The sequence below is a fragment of the Cynocephalus volans genome, chromosome 17, assembly GCF_027409185.1.
Source record: "Cynocephalus volans isolate mCynVol1 chromosome 17, mCynVol1.pri, whole genome shotgun sequence".
Taxonomy (NCBI): domain Eukaryota; kingdom Metazoa; phylum Chordata; class Mammalia; order Dermoptera; family Cynocephalidae; genus Cynocephalus; species Cynocephalus volans.
The window spans coordinates 7,959,256-7,975,371 of NC_084476.1; the positions used below are offsets into that span (position 1 = coordinate 7,959,256).

Consider the following 16,116-nt stretch of genomic DNA (forward strand, 5'->3'; position numbering starts at 1 on the left):
AGTGTCGCACAAAGCAGGCTCCCAATAAATACTGGTGGAACAAAAGAAGTAATTGAGAATTAGAAGCAGCAGTCTTAGAGTCAGCTTATTTCTCAATTAGACTTTGTTTACTAGCTGAGGATCCTTGTATTACTTTGCTGTGTTATGATTGAGTTGTTTTATTTTATTTATTCACTGTTAATCATCTTTTTTATAGTCAGCTGTATCTGTATTTTGAGTTCTGTTCCTTTTTTTTAATCAGAAATTATAGTAATCTATGGAGTAAATTATAGGTGGTACAGATACACATTAAATAATATCTTCCAATACATGGCGCTCCTTTTATTTTTGGGAAAATTACATGTACAGATCTTTGAGTCAGGTGTTCTGTTGGGAGGAACTTCAAACACCATGCTCTCCTGAAGCGTTCTGTAATTAAATTAAAAATGACATTTGAGAAAATTGTGAAACCTTTTGAGATACTAGGAAGGATATCAGTAAACAAATGCATATTTATGGCATTTTAATGCCTCATGAACATTTTTCCTTTTTTCTACATAATAGTTACCATTATTTTGTGGCTTTTGTTTGTTTTTTGAAAAATTAACTATTTTATTTTATCTTTTTCCTTCTTTTAATTTATTGAAACAACATAATTGATTGTACATACCTGTGCGGTACAGCGTTGAATATGAATACCTGTGTGCGATATGTGATGCTCAAATCAGGATAATTAGTATATTCAACGTTACACAACATAATCACTTTTTGTGGCCCTTTACCAATTTCTCATTACCCCCCTCCCATTACCATTATTTTGAATGACTGCATAATGTGGCATTATATGTTAATACACTGCAATTTTAAAAACTATTCTGATAATACTGGATTATCTGCTTAGCCTCAAAGTTCGTTTTTATAGATTGTAATGGCTAACATGACTGTACTTTACGTTCAGCCTCACAACATCCCTCGGGGATGGAGCCTGTTATTTTACACACTTTAGCGGTAAGGAGCCTGGAGCACAGGAAGGTGAAGTGAGCTGGTCTCGAGCCTGTCTCGCATGTTCACCTGCATGGTTTGGTTTTGTTTCCATTGAGCTGTTTTCCTTAACTTACATTCAAGGAAGTAAATCATGTGAACATCTTCAATCAGCCGTAGAAAAGGAGCCATTGAGATTTTGTCATAGTAACCAATATTTCTTCTTTAGAGCTTTTACTCTTGGCTACCGTCACTTTTCTTAGTAAGCCCTCTAATTTTTGTAAGGTTGACTTTTTTTTTGTCAGCTGGCGAGTATGGGGAACTGAACCCTTGACCTAAGTGTCACAAAGCTGTGCTCTAACCAACTGAGCTAACCAACCAGCCCTTAAGGATGACTTAAAACAGCGAGAGCATGTTTTAATTTCTGTTTTCTGGTGAGATGAGTTATGGGCCGATCAGCACAACAGAGCTAGAACTCCAATCCAGGTCTTCCGATGCCAAATCCACTCACCTTTTCGCTGTGCTGGGACAAAGGGCTGACAGCGTACGTCCAGTCTTTCTTAGGAGAGGGGAGAGCAAAAATCAGTAGTACTATGTCCACGGAGCTGGAGCTACCTGCTAGACAGTGGGGAAAGGAGAGGAAAGGACATAGGCATTCCAGCCAGCAACCCTGCTCAGGATTCCTGGCAGCGCCCCCAGCTGTAAACTGAGGACTGATCATAACTACCGTAGAAAGTTGTAAGGACGATTGCGAGAAGACAAATACAAACCACCTGGCGTTACGCTTAGGAGTACTGATGTATAGACACTGCATATCCATGGCTCTTCTTATGGTCATTCTGTTTCTCAACACAAAATCTCATTTCTACCTCAGAGCTTCTTAATTAGGGTTTATTACAGAAAACAAGAGCGTGTATGGGCCTCCTTGTGACCATATGTAGTTTTCCAGTGAACTTGAAATGACTTTTCCGAAAAGGTTGAATTGGTAGATGGCATTGAAAACAAGCTGCTTTCAAAATTTCACACCTGGCTACTGTTTCTCGTGGCTGACTAGAAATATGCCTTGCTTAAGTACCATTCTTACCATCAGTATAACACATGCGGGGCCATTTGACACAGTGGCAGAATCCTGTCTGCCCAAAGGGAAGACTTAGAATGTACAGGATCACTAGACCTTGTCACTGCATGTAGAGAGAATGTCCAAGTTCAGTTTAGAATACTGGTAGTAAGTTAATTTTCATGTAGACTTCGCTGTGTTTGGATAGATGAACCTCTAAGTCAGCACAGTGAAAAGTAGCTCACTATGCAGAAGATGATGTTTCCTTCCCTTTTTGTATGAATTTGAAAGGAAGTAGAATAAAGGTAGAGGCAGGGAATGTGATTCTCCACTTTGGGGCCATAGCATGACAATGAGCCAGCTGTTTGATCTTTAAGTCTTCAAATCTCCTATTGTAAAGTAAGCTGGTACTTGCTATTTATTTTTTAGGAGGAAAGATGCTTTTTATGCAGCACATATACTATATTTTCATATCATAATGCTTTTCACTCTCAAAATATTATGAATAACCAGTGTCTTTATCCTGACACACAAATCTGTAGACTCATTTTGATGAGAGCATGTTGATTTTTTTTAAAGCAAATTCTTTAAAAAGAGGACCTTGCCCTCTGCAAGAGCTTAGTTTCTTTCCCGCCTGCATCAGTTCTCATTAGGAAAAGATGAACACTCCTAGAATTCCAGCATGACGGGGGGGGGGGGGGGGCTCCTAATTTTTTTTACCTAATGGGCTTCACCTTAGGCAACTAACTGCATTTTTGGCACCTTCTCTTTAGAAATAATGGAATCAGTGGGGAGTCTTTGGGGGTGAATATAGATCAAAGTATACAGTTACAGATCCTGTACTCTGTCCTCAGTCTCTTGACCATGAACATAAGTTATCAATAAATCTGTTCCCTGCGAAAATGTCCAGGATTTATTGGCATTCTATGATAATGCGTAGAAACAACTGGGAAATCAACAGGTCTTCATGAGGCAACGTGATGAGTTTTAATGTAGGGAACTGGAAATTTTATGCTTGCCTGGTTTTTCTAGATTTTTACAAATTCACAGTCATTATTGTATTTATCATCATTTTAGGCTGAACACATACAAAAAGAAGTTACATTTCTTTCTTTTTACTCTCCATTTTGGGGGTGGGGGGCACAGGAGGGATAGTGCTGTGATTCATTTGCAAATTACCAAAATTTTAAAAGAATATTACTAAAACTGAATTAAAAAACAAAAACTAACAATCCCTTATAAGTCAAAATCCTAATTTTTCTTACTAAAATTGAATTAAAGAACAAAAACTAACAATCCCTTATAAATCAAAATCCTCACTTTTCCAAGTTTCCTTCCTTATGTCTTTTTTTTTTTTTTTTTTTGGCAGCTCATCTGTATGGGGATCTGAACCCTTGACCTTAGTGTTATAACACTGTGCTCTAACCAACTGAGCTAACTGGCCAGCCCTCATTTTTAGATTTATATATATATCAGAGTTCTAGTTCTAGTATAGATATAATTTTATATTCTTCTTAATTCTCTATTTAATATCAGAAGCGCTTTCCATGTTTCTGCCTGAACATGTATAGTTTTAATAATTAGAATTTTAGTAGCTGAATATTATTCTAACACTATTATAATTCACTTAACTAGTTCTTTATTGTTTGATCTATAGGCTATTACCAGTTATTTATTTATTCATTCATTTAGTTAATTATATAAACAATACCACAGTGAACACTTTACTTTTATAGCTATTTGCTTTGTGTATGGGGTGAGATTGTTTCCCCAAGCTAAATTCCCAGAAGTGAGAATATGAGGTCAAAACATATAATTAAACAAACATGACTTATGGTTCTTGATAAAGCTCTGATCATTTATAAGATTAAAGGTCTTTAATAGAATTATAGATGAGATTCCCAAATGTCACTGAAATGACCAACCTGGATGTGACTTGGCTTATTTGAGATGTGAGTAATTCAGAATTTGATAACTGATATATTCCTCCCAAGTACAACTGTAAATACACTCTTATTAACAACTTTTGCATGTTGAATTAAGTTATTAAAGAATTTTAAAGGTTGTTTGGTTAAGCTCCAGCCTTTGAGTCTGTGTAGAGTTATCCACAATGATCACTATTAACCACATATGAGGAATTTATGGAGATTTGTAGCTCCAGGAGAACTAGGAGGTTCTCACCAGCATTTGCAGGAACTCCAAGAAAACATCTCCCCGCAGGTGGAAAATACGGTTTATTACTCACAAAATGTTGGCCAAGAGCAGAATCACTTTTTGGCAGTAGTTATCTAAAGAGTTCTAGAGGAAACAATTATACAATACCTGCAATGACTCACTAAAATTTTTATAAACCTCAGAGTATGCTTACAGACCTCACATTACTTTAAAATTGATCACTTAAAAATTTTTCCCAAGGTTTCTGAAATGTTTGAAAATGATACTACGCTAAAAGCTATAACGTTCTTTTTAAAATTAGGTATTGGATAGGTCCTATTTATGGTCTTTATCAAGGCTGGGGACCATTGTCTGCAAGGCCGGGGTCCAGCAACAGCGTGATGACGCCCCAGAGCTGTGCGATGCTGTGGCCTGTTTACCCATCCAAAAACAAACTTTTGATCCTACAGACTCCTTTACCATGCCCCATTCCAATCTGTACTTCCTCCAGTTCTCAATACATGGCACCCCTTTTTAGCATAGCTGCTCTGACCAAAAACCTAGAGTGACCCAGGACTTTTCTTTTTCACCCCATCTCTTGTCTGTGATTAAGTCCCGTTGGCTCTGCCTTCTGTAAACGTTCTGGATCCAAACACGTCTCACCACTTCCGCATCTAGCCCTCATCCAGTTCGTCCTCCCCTCTCTCCTGGAGGGCTTACCGAGCCTCCTATGCATCACTCTCCTTCCATCTCCCTCCATGCTTGCCTGTGGCCAGTGGTCCGGCTGTCCACCTCCATCTCCAAGCCTCCACCAGCTGTCCCTTAGGGAGGGTGCAAGTGCAGCAGCCCCTCCCTGCCCGTGCTGTGCGGCTTGTGCCCCATTCGGTACATTCTCGACCTCGTAGCAGTGCAGAGCAGACCACGCCACTTCCCTTCCTAAGTCTTCCGGGAGCTTTCCATCGTGCTCACGCTGGCTGGTGAGGCCATCCATGGTCAAGCCCCCTGCCCACTTCTCCTGCCTGTCCCTTCTCCTCAGTCCAGTGGCACTGGCATCTGGCATCCCTTTCACACTCAGAGCATCTGCATTTGCTCTTTCTGCTGCTCAGAAGGTGTTTCCCCAGACTTTGCAAATTCATGTCTATGTTTTATTCAAGTCACTACTCAAATGTCATCCCAGTCCGCCTGTCTAAAATAGCCACCTCCACCCGCACCCATCCCTCTCTTTTCCCTTACCCTATTTCTCTTACCACTGGGTCTACCAAGTTTCTCGAGGATGGGGGACTTTGTTCTATTCACACTTCTTTGCTGGTACCCAGAGCAGCCCTGTGCACATGTGGGCGTGCAGTTAACACGTGATGAATGAATGACTGATTTAGACTTTAAGACCTTTCAGCCCAGGGAGGGATTACTGTCCCACAAGTTTCACCCATCCACCTGGCACACTCCTCTTGCAGATGGAGATTCTTCTTGTTCGGTTTGAAAGTAACAGCTTTATTTCCTGGGAAGGGATCAGGTGAAAGACATGAGTCGTTCCATGCTTAATATTGATTATTTTAAGTTAATCCTTTCATCCTAAGAATTATATTCTACAGAGGAAGGAATTAGGCTTTTAAGGAATTTGAAGATGGGATTATTTTGAACAGATAAAAGACTACTGAAGTCCAGGTAAATTTCTGGATGTGAACTGTTCTGGCTGGCACAAGCCCTCTTAAGAGTAACAGAGAGAAAAACAAAAACAAAGAAACAAAAAAGAGTAACAGAGGAACAGCAGTGAGCCAAGGAGCAGCCCCGGAAAGAGGGGAGGAACCTTGCCCTCATCTGCTGCGTGGGCTTGACCTGGGGCCATGTGTGGGGTCCCGTGCCCAGTGCCAGGGTGGTCAGTGTTATGGGTGAAGTTAAGCAACTGAGCATGACACTGGTAGGTAGGCATTTTAGGAAACCTGAAACAAGTTCATTGAGGTGTTTTTACTATAAAAGAATTGGGGAAAATAGACCTTACTAAATAAAAGCAGCATGCATGCCCCGTCATGAATGTTTCAGGTTTCTGGTTTGGGAAGGAAGTGGAGTGTGAAATGCTCGCTTGCACAGGACTGAGGGGTCTCACCGTTGTCCCACTGGTCCATGTCAATAGCTGCACCTCACAGATTTCGCATAGTTAAATTAAAACTGAGAATCCCAAGTTAGGTTTGGAAACTGCTTGTGTTCAACTCCACTACACTGTGGGTTTAGAGGAAATTGCAGTATTTGTCACAGACGTGTTTTCTGGACTCCTCCTTTCTTTGCCCTTTTCAAGTCTTTGTGTTCCTTTGTTTTCATCTGTGGAATCTGAGTTTTATTTAAAATTCCAGATGGTTGGCTGTTCTCAGTTGAGTGTTTATTCTTTTTTTTTTTTTTTTTTTGGAAATTGCTTTTCTCACATCATTGCCATATTTTTGCTTTTTTTTTTAACTGTTATTGTTTTATATATATAAATGGTTTCACACTCTCTATTGTATAAATGTCCCTAATTGCAGCGGATGTATAGTAAACCTCAGAGTCTGTCTGCTCAGCCTGATTTCCTGTAGTACAGTCAGGTCTTCTCTAAAGCTCTGTCTTCATTTTCTTTAGGTGAATGCCTGCTTATTTTAGGGTCTCTATGATTTTTTTTTTTTTTTTTTTTTAATCTCAGCTATCCCTGGTCACAGGGAGATTTCTAAAAAGAATTTTTGAAGGATGATTTTAGCTCTGTAGACTAAAGTTCAGCTAAAAACTTGAAAGTAAATGTAATTGTCACTCCAGATACCATTAAGCATTTTATTAAAAGTCTGTTTTATGTTTTAAAAGAAATGGAAAGCATCTAACTACAGAGAAAGTAAAGAGCATTTCTCTGGGTCTCTAGAGATGGCATTTCCTGTCTCTTTTCTGATAGGAAAAAAGTTGTGATGACTTCACTCCGTGGCTCCGAAAGAAGCGCTTATTATCTTTGTCCCGAGAACAATCCCTCCTTTCTTTAGAGCTCGGAGGCACACTTTTTAGACACATACTTGCTCACTGTCCAGAGAAGAAATGTTCTGCTGTTGTTTGTTAATAAACAACAAATACATCTAGCAAGCTGGTTTATTTGTTTAACTTTGTAACTGTTAAAGTAGCTTTTCCCTTTAAAGGAGGGAAGAGAGAGCTGATTACAAATGACCCCTGCTATCCAGGTCACAGTATGCACAGGATGGTAAAGGGGGCTTTTGTTCCATCCCATAGTTCCCTAAGGGATCACGCAGCGCAGAAAGTTTTTTGCATGTCGAATAAATTATGGAAGGCCACGTACTGTGAAAAAAAGACTGGAAGGAAAATCACTGTCACCTAGGTCTCTTCTTAAACTGCATGAAATGATAGGGTTGTAATTGCAGCTTCAGGTAATTGTTCAATAATGGGGGTGAGGCATGTGACTGGGTAGTCTTCATGGGAGAAAGCTCCCCAGTAAAGTCAAGCTACACCCCATGCTTTAAAAATAAATGCATGTTTATTAAGCATGTAAATTAAGGAGTGGCTAGAGAATTTACTATATGGGTTTTCAATCAAAATCATTCCTAGTGCTTCTAAAATATTCCTTTTTTCCCACCTTTTATAATAAAGCCGAAGCAACCTGTCCTGTACCGTGTCTGTCATTGTCTGCATGTACTTCTGTATACATTTCCTCTCTCCACCCACATTACTGCCCTAGGCTGGAAGGGAGCTTTCGGTTTTTGCTAAAATGTTTATTTTAAGAGTTGCTGTAGAGGACAGAGCATACACCTACAGCCCAGCTCTGAATTTGGTGCTGAGTTTTCTTTTTCTTTTTGTGCCTGTCATTGAATCTCAAAGTAAAAGTTTTGGGAATGGTAGTATCCCTTCAGCAAACTGCAGAACACTGTGGTCCTGTCTGGGAAATGGGGATAGTTCTTTCGGCAGTTAGAGAAGCCACCAGACAAGGGGCTTTCAGGACCAAAGGGCCTCACCAAAAGGACAGTTTAACCCAGGTGGTTTGCAATGGGCCCTTTTGTCTGTCCTGGGGATTCTCCCCAGCCTGTTCTTCTGCCCCTCTGTCTGTCTCTCTGTCTCTCTTCCCCTGAGGACCTCCCTACCTCCTTCCCTCCGTTCTTTTTTCAAATGATTTATGCGGCTTTCAGAAAACCTGCTTGCGTTTTATAGACTTCCTCCAGGGTTCAGTTTTCCTAGCCCTCCCTCAGCTCTCTTGCTTCATTCTTCCACAGCCTTGATCCTCTCTAGCTTTTTATTCCTAGCTTTAGACTCTCTCTTTTTTGTTTTATCCCTGTGGCCTTTATGAAAGTTGAAAAACAAAGCCCCAGGGGCTCCCCTTGGGTTCGTAAGAGAGCAGAAAATGGCTGGATGGACAGAACTGACAGCAAAGAGGTGCTTAAAAGAGTGAAACGTGACCTCAAAAGAGAGACAGAAAAACATTCCCTTATAAAGGAGCACTGTTCTTTAAAAAAAAAAAAACCACCTGATTTTCTCTCCTTCTCCCGAGCCTTCGCCAGTAGTCAGCTGTCTCCTGTGACTCGCTAAGCCCTTGGTTTAGGGGGACATGGCTCCTGCCGTTCTTGCACGTTACCGTAGAGCACTCCTACCCCCGTGCTCACTGACCTGTCAGTCAGAAAACAGACAGCACATTCAAACCAGCCACTGCAGGAAGGTCGTTTATTTATTTATTTATTTATTTATTACGAATATTCATGAGATACAAAGCTGATTGTCGCCCAATGTGCCCATGATGTGGCGGCCAGATTCATACTGGTGGCATACCCATTACCAGAAATTACTTCTGTACCCTTTGTCCCCTCCCGGGAAGTTCGTTTATTAAAAGGAGAGTTTACAACCTTGTGGATAGGGTTCAGGAGCAGCACTGAGGGACGGTCTGGACCCTGGGGCTAGTCACAGGGAGGACCTGCTGCAGCCCCTAGAACTCAAGGGGCAAGGGCGAGCCTTGCAGGAACTTCACAGATGAGCTATACTGAGGGAGCTGCCTGACCTGAGCTGTGGCCTTTGGTCAGGGGACTCAGCCAGCCCGTATCGTGTCAGGTAGGGGAAGCTACAGGTCCTAATTCCTGCCCGCTGACAGGCCAGATCCTCCCTGTGGCAAATCTCTCCAGAACCACGTGTTCATGCAGGTCTGGGGACGCAGAGCAGGGTGGAGAATAAATCTAGGAAATTCCCAGGACGTTGACTGAGTTAGTGATGTTGCTGTGGAAGTATATGAAAGGATTTAGGGAACTGGTGATTTTAAGCCACTGAATTAAAAAAGACACTTTTTTTTTCTTTTTTAAAATACTTCTGTATGTTTCTCATTTCTTTCTTTGGAATCTGTCTTCCTTGGTGATCTCATCCAGTTTCCTGGCTTTAACTACCCACTTTAGTGCTCACCCTGCCCTGAACTCAGACGCATCCATACATCCAAGTACATATCAGACCCTGCATGTGGGAGTCTCATAGAAATATCAACCTTAGCATGTCTAAAACTACATGTCTGATCTTCCCTTCTCAGTCCCGCTTCTCTTGGTGTCTTCCTCTCCTGCTAATGCTCAGACCAGCAACCTCAGAGTCACCCTGGACGTCTCCCTACCTCATCTGCCATCCTTCCCCCAGAAAATCCTGGCGGTTTGACTGGTCAAATGATATCCAGAATCTGACCCCCTCTCACCATGACTGGTCAAATGATATCCAGAATCTGACCCCCTCTCACCACGTGTACTGCTACCATCTGGTCCAAAGTCACCGTCATCTCCAGGGTTGTTACAATGGTCTCCTATCTGGAGTCTTCTCTTCACAACTCAGAATCAGCTGCTGGCTCCAGCTCATTCAGACAAAAAAGCCTACAAGACCCTACACAATCTCCCCCTCTCTTCTCTGACCCCTCCCCTAATATCTTCCTTGAAGCTCACACTGAGCTAGTTCCCTGGTGTCCTTGCTGGTTAACACCAGACATGTGCCTGCCTCAGGGCCTTTGCAGATAGCAAGGAGGTGAATTTAATATTTACATTTGAAAAGATCTATGTAATGAAAACATCCATCCACACAAAACTTTTACACAAATGTTTGTAGCAGCATTATTCATAATAACCCAAACCTGGGAGTGATCCAAATGTCCCATCAACTGACGAATGGATAAATAAAACGTGGTATAGGCACACCATGGCGTAATCATTTGGCAATAAAAAGGAATGAAGTACTGATGAAAGTAACAATACGGACAAACCGTGAGAACATCATACTGAGTGGACATTATGAGATAATGAAAACGTGCCAATCACAAACGTCCTCCTACTGTGTGAGTCCATTCACATGAAACATCTAGAACAGGCAAACCCAGAGAGAAAGAAAGTAAAATGGTGGTTACCTGGGGCTGGGAGGTTGGGGAGATTGGAGGGTGCCCATTAAGAGGTACAGGCCTTCTTTTTGGGGTAATGAAAATGTGCTAAGATTGGTTGTAGTGGTGGTAGCATAGTTTTGTGACTCTACTAAAAGCCAGTGAACTATACAATTTAAAACAGTCAATCATGTAGTATGTGAATTATATCTCAAAGCAGTTAAAAAGATGATGGAAGTGATTGCTATCTCAACAAAACATTCCTGTTGTTTTTACGGGTAGTATATATATATATGTCTTCCTTTGAATTCAAAATTATTGTAGCTAGAGTTTTAAAGGGAATAAAGGGAACTCTGTTTTGTTTTTGTTTTTTGTTTTTTCATTTCCCCTTTGTTTTTTAACTGAAATTTCTTTGGACTGCACATATTGGATGTTCCATATTTAAATGTTATTGAAGTGAGGGCCAGCCCGTGGCTCACTCGGGAGAGTGCGGTGCTGATAACACCAAAGCCCTGGGTTCGGATCCCATATACAGATGGCCGGTTCGCTCACTGGCTGAGTGTGGTGCTGACAACACCAAGTCAAGGGTTAAGATCCCCTTACCGGTCATCTTTAAAAAAATAAAATAAAATAAAATAAATAAATAAATAAATAAATAAATAAATGTTATTTAAGTGGATGAGGTTTTTTGTGTTTATATGAGAAAGAAGGGGTCTTAATCGCTGGTGTTTTCCCCTTTCCAGAACTTTCATGATGGACGTAAAGCACAGCAGCACATAGAAACTTGCTGGAAGCAACTCGAATCAGTAAGTGAAAACAAACAGCTAAAGAAATGTCTTTATAGATTTCCTAATTTGAATTTAAATTAAGCTTAAATTGATCAGTAAGTAAAAAACATAAAAACAAAAGCACTAAAGAAGCATCATAGATTTTTCTCATTTGAATTTAATTTGTTTCTACAACCATTATCTAGAGTAAAATGTTGAGCCAAAAGAGCTCAAGTAGAGTGTTTTTCTAAAAATCATATGGAAAGAACAGAGATTAGACAGCTTTGATTAAAACAAATGCAGGTTTTAAAATAACTTCCTGGGGCCGGCCCCTGGCTTACTCGGGGGAGTGTGGTGCTGATAACATCAAGGCCACGGGTTCGGATCCCATATAGGGATGGCCGGTTAGCTCACTTGGAAGAGCGTGGTGCTGACAACACCAAGTCAAAAGTTAAGATCCCCTTATCGGTCATCTTTAAAAATAAATAAATAAATAAAATAACTTCCTGAAATTATGACATATAACAAATCAGTTCAGAAAAGAATGTTCATTGAGGGATTTAGATGAAATTATATCTTCTCATAGGACTCTCATGTTTTCATAAATAATTGCTTAAAAAATTTTTTTTTATGGGCCGAGCCCGTGGCGCACTCGGGAGAGTGCGGCGCTGGGAGCGCAGCGACGCTCCCGCCGCAGGTTCGGATCCTATATAGGAATGACCGGTGCACTCACTGGCTGAGAGCCGGTCACGAAAAAGACAAAAAAAAAAAAAAAAAATTTTTTTTTTATTTTAACATTTCCTTGTACATTTTTGTGGAGTGCACATAAATAATTACTTTCCTCTCCTCTGCTTTTAGAGTAAAAGACGATTTGAGAGGGACTGCAAAGAGGCTGACAGGGCACAGCAGTACTTTGAGAAAATGGACGCGGACATCAATGTTACGAAAGCAGATGTGGAAAAGGTAAGGGAAAATGAAAGGCTTTCTTTCATTTCCCTGTAAGTGTCCATCACAGACTGCCCCTGCAGACATCCTGTCCCCAACTTCCCTTTGTGATATAGCCACAAAAGGGCATTTGACTGGAGATCGTTTTCATTTTATGTCAGCCATTGTGGGGACCAGATGCTAAAATCTGGGGAATCTTCGGTGTTGGGATTTGAAGAGTTTATTTGTTTAGTTACCAGAATGATAACATGGAGACTCAGACCGTGAACAGATCGTAGGAGGGTGGTTTCAGGAGGCTGTGGCTCTTTTTTAATGGCTTTTCAAAGAGAAAGTCAATTTCTTGAGAGCCGAAACGGACGGTTCAGCGCCATCTGGAAGAGCTTGGCTGCTTATAATGGTTCCTTTAAAAAGATAAAGAGTCTCATATGGCTTGCCTAACTTCTGATTGATTCATTCAGGTTGGTAACCGCGAGGTTGTCGTGGAAGGCTTGCATTTCTAAGCCCTCTCAATAGCTCTTCTCCAAATGGACTTGTATTGGCAATTAGGAATATTATAAAGCTGGTACTGTATCTCCCCGTGGCTCAATATGTGATTTTTCCCTAGAAGTTGAATTTTCTTTTTATAAAAGTCAACAATATAGAGTAAACAGAATTAGGCTGTTACATAAAAGTATTCATTCATCACTGCCCAGGGCTATTTGGATATTCACAGCCTCATGCTTTCACATGGGGCAAAGCCCTGTGTTTTCATGGATTTCTTTCCCTTTTGCCAGATTAATTGGAGATTAGTTTAGCTGGGACACAGTGTGAATCAGTGTTTGCCCAAATCTGCCAAATTCCTCAACTAAAGACTAGCTATATATTAGTATGCCTTTCTCTAAAATTATTTAATATATTAAAATACTCAAGATCTGTATTTGTTCTGAAGTGGGGATATTTACTTTACCAAAAGACATATTAATTTGCTGATAAAGTAGCCATAACTACCATGAATTCACCATAAGTTCCCGTTAAATAGCCAACTTCCCAAAGTATTTAAAACATTATTCAATTAAAATAAGTTAGATTGAGCCAAAGTTTATTTTTAAAAACATTTTAGTTTAAATGAGGTGAACAGTATATCTGTCATATAGATATGGCACAAGTGTATGTATTCTTCATCAAATATTTTATTATCCTAAATGTAAAATTGGAGTGCTTTGTGTGTGTGGCTGGTCAGCGCGGGGATCTGAACCCATGACGTTGGAGTTATAAGGCTGTGCTCTAACCAGCTGAGCTAACCAGCCAGCACTGGAGTGCTATTTATTCATTTAAGGATTTTTTTAAAAAAGAAATTACTTTTATGGACTTTTCTTATTATAAAAACTATTTATGCTCATTGTAGAAATATCTGAAAGTACAAACAGCCGAAGGGGGAAAAGACATTTAAAAATCCAACTCTTACACCAGCCAACCTCCAAAAAAAAAAAAAAAATTCCAACTATTGTTAATGCCTTGGTATTTACCTTTCGGAGACTTTTCTTTGTTTTTTTTTTATTTTTATTTTTTATATGACAAAGATATGTTAAGGAATTTATTTTATTCATATGATAAAGGGTACCGATTAGATTTTAAAATCTGTTCAAAGGAAGCATCAAAACAGTATAAATTTATATGGAGTAAAGGAATATGGAAGTGAAATGAAAATGGAGACTGATCCCCAGGAGGGAGAGGAGTTAATTACAATCACTACCAGAAAGGACAGATTTAGAGGCTTCTGGTCAAGATGGCAGAATAAGGGCCGGCCTGTGGCTCACTTGGGAGAATGTGGTGCTGATAACACCAAGGCCACGGGTTCAGATCCATATATATGGATGGCCAGTTAGCTCTCATGGGAGACTGTGGTGCTGACAACACCAAGTCAAGAGTTAAGATCCCCTTACCGGTCATCTTTGAAAAATAAAAAAGGACAGCAGAATAGATGGTCTCCAGAGTCACTCTCACCCACAAATCAACCAATTCACAACTATTAAAAAGCAATGACAGCCAAGCTGGGGCCACTAGAGCTCAGAGTAAGAGGAGGAGAGACCTACAGAGTGCATGAAGGCAGGAGAAGCCATGATGAGAAAAAGGATTGCTCCCACCATTTTGAGCCCCAGCGGCTTCAAGGCTGGAGCTGGTGAGCACACAGAGCAAGAGCTGGCAAAAGCCGCAGCTGTGCCCTTGTATGAAGTCGCTTGGAGGCAGCAGGGGAGAAGAGGGCCTTGGTGGCCCCCCGGCCAGTAGGACCACTAAGAGGGTTCCCATGGATCTACATGGGAGTGAGGCGCCACAGACAGCTGAAAAAAGGAGCCACTCGGAGGCTGGTGAGTCATCGCAAGGGACTTGCGCATGACCTGTCCATTGGGAAGTGTTTGGAGTGTGGGCGGTGGGGGAGATGGGCCCACCAGGAGAACACTGGGGCACAGCACGGACAGCTGATCTGTCCTCCAATTAGCACAGGCCCACTCAGTGTAGGCTGTCAGGAATATAGAACTGCAGGGGGTGCAGTTTACTGAAAAGACTCAGGCCCAGACCAGAGCATCCACACACCCCAAGTGTACCAGACCTCACAAGACCCAGATGCGCTTACAAGGTCAACAACTAAAACCTGAACTGCACAAAAAGCCTTCCCCAGAGAATCAGCAGCAAAGCAGCAATTTAGCTCAACCACGGGGCTCAAGTTCTGGTTAATTTAGGAAGTTCCCTCATTTTAGAAGTAACCAAAGGACAACAAAATAGTTACAGTGCAGAGTTTAAGCAGTGGGAACAGCGAATAATCCAACACAAAACTGAAAGAAAAAACAAAATACCCACAGATCAGAGACAAGGTTTGACATTAACCAGTAAAGGTCTAACATCACCAAAGAACATCCATAAAACCTAAAAGGATCAGAAGCCCCCTCCCTGGGCTCCCAAGCCAGGGAGGAGGGGGCGCCTAGGTCTCAGGCACATCACCCCAAGGCAGGGCAGTGGAGGGCCCAGGGCTTCAGCCATGCCCCTTGACAACTGTCTCTAGCACAGCAACAACCCAGCTGCGGCTGGAAGACCCCTGGTCTCCCCTGCAGGAATGAGGGGGGTGCCAATGGCCTCCACCAGGTCCCCCTTCTTCCTCGTTCTCCCATGCTATTTCCCTTCCCTTTCCCCTGTCCTCCTCCCCACAACTGCTCCACAACATCTTAGAATGTAAAAAAAAAATATTAATTTTTAAAAAGGAAAGATTTACTTCTATCAGTAACCTGCAACGTACAAAAAGTTGCTAAACAGCTCAAAGTGAATGAACAGGGCTAGAATCTGATAAGCTGGAAGGGTATGCTGTAGAAGATGCATAGCTCTCCACTGAAACACAAAATAATTGTATAGGTAATGACTCTGCGAGTGAAAATACGAAGAACTGGTTAAAAGAAAGGAACAGAGAAAAGCAACATACTTGGAAATATATAATAGTAGAAACAAGAACAAAAATTGGAGAGTTGAAAGACAATGTCAAGACCATTTCCCAAAATACAAAATAAGAGCAAGAACATAAAAACAGGAGAGAGAAGTTCAGGAAATAAATCAGTTCCAGAGGTCCAAACACGAATAACGTGCATTCCAGGACGAGGACAGAGAAAATCAGTGCAATAATTCAAAACACCTTCCCACCAAAAGATTGAAAGTACAGTGAATTAAAGTTTCGACGAATGATGCTGAGCTTTCAAGAAGGAAACAGATTTCGCCGCCAGTCTTGCTGTTCAACGCACTTTAATAAAGATATACACATAGCGCCACACCGCAAAGGCAACCGGCTTGGAAAGGAGCCGGTTTCCTTTGTAAATCAAGTGTTCTCGTCTATGCGTTAAAAGCCATTAGTTCAAGAAGGGTGCACAGGCTCCAGC

At 41.1% G+C, this 16,116-nt stretch overlaps 1 protein-coding gene across 5 annotated transcripts in view; it reads left to right on the plus strand.

The window, feature by feature from the left end:
• The window catches only part of FNBP1 (formin binding protein 1), a 126,740-nt gene that overhangs the window by 55,583 nt on the left and 55,041 nt on the right, over positions 1-16,116 (plus strand). For all 5 annotated transcript variants that reach the window (XM_063081787.1, XM_063081785.1, XM_063081786.1 and 2 more), the window contains exons 5-6: positions 11,252-11,314; positions 12,134-12,238. In XM_063081787.1, the coding sequence (XP_062937857.1) occupies positions 11,252-11,314; positions 12,134-12,238 (168 nt within the window). The remainder of the gene's footprint in view (positions 1-11,251; positions 11,315-12,133; positions 12,239-16,116) is intronic.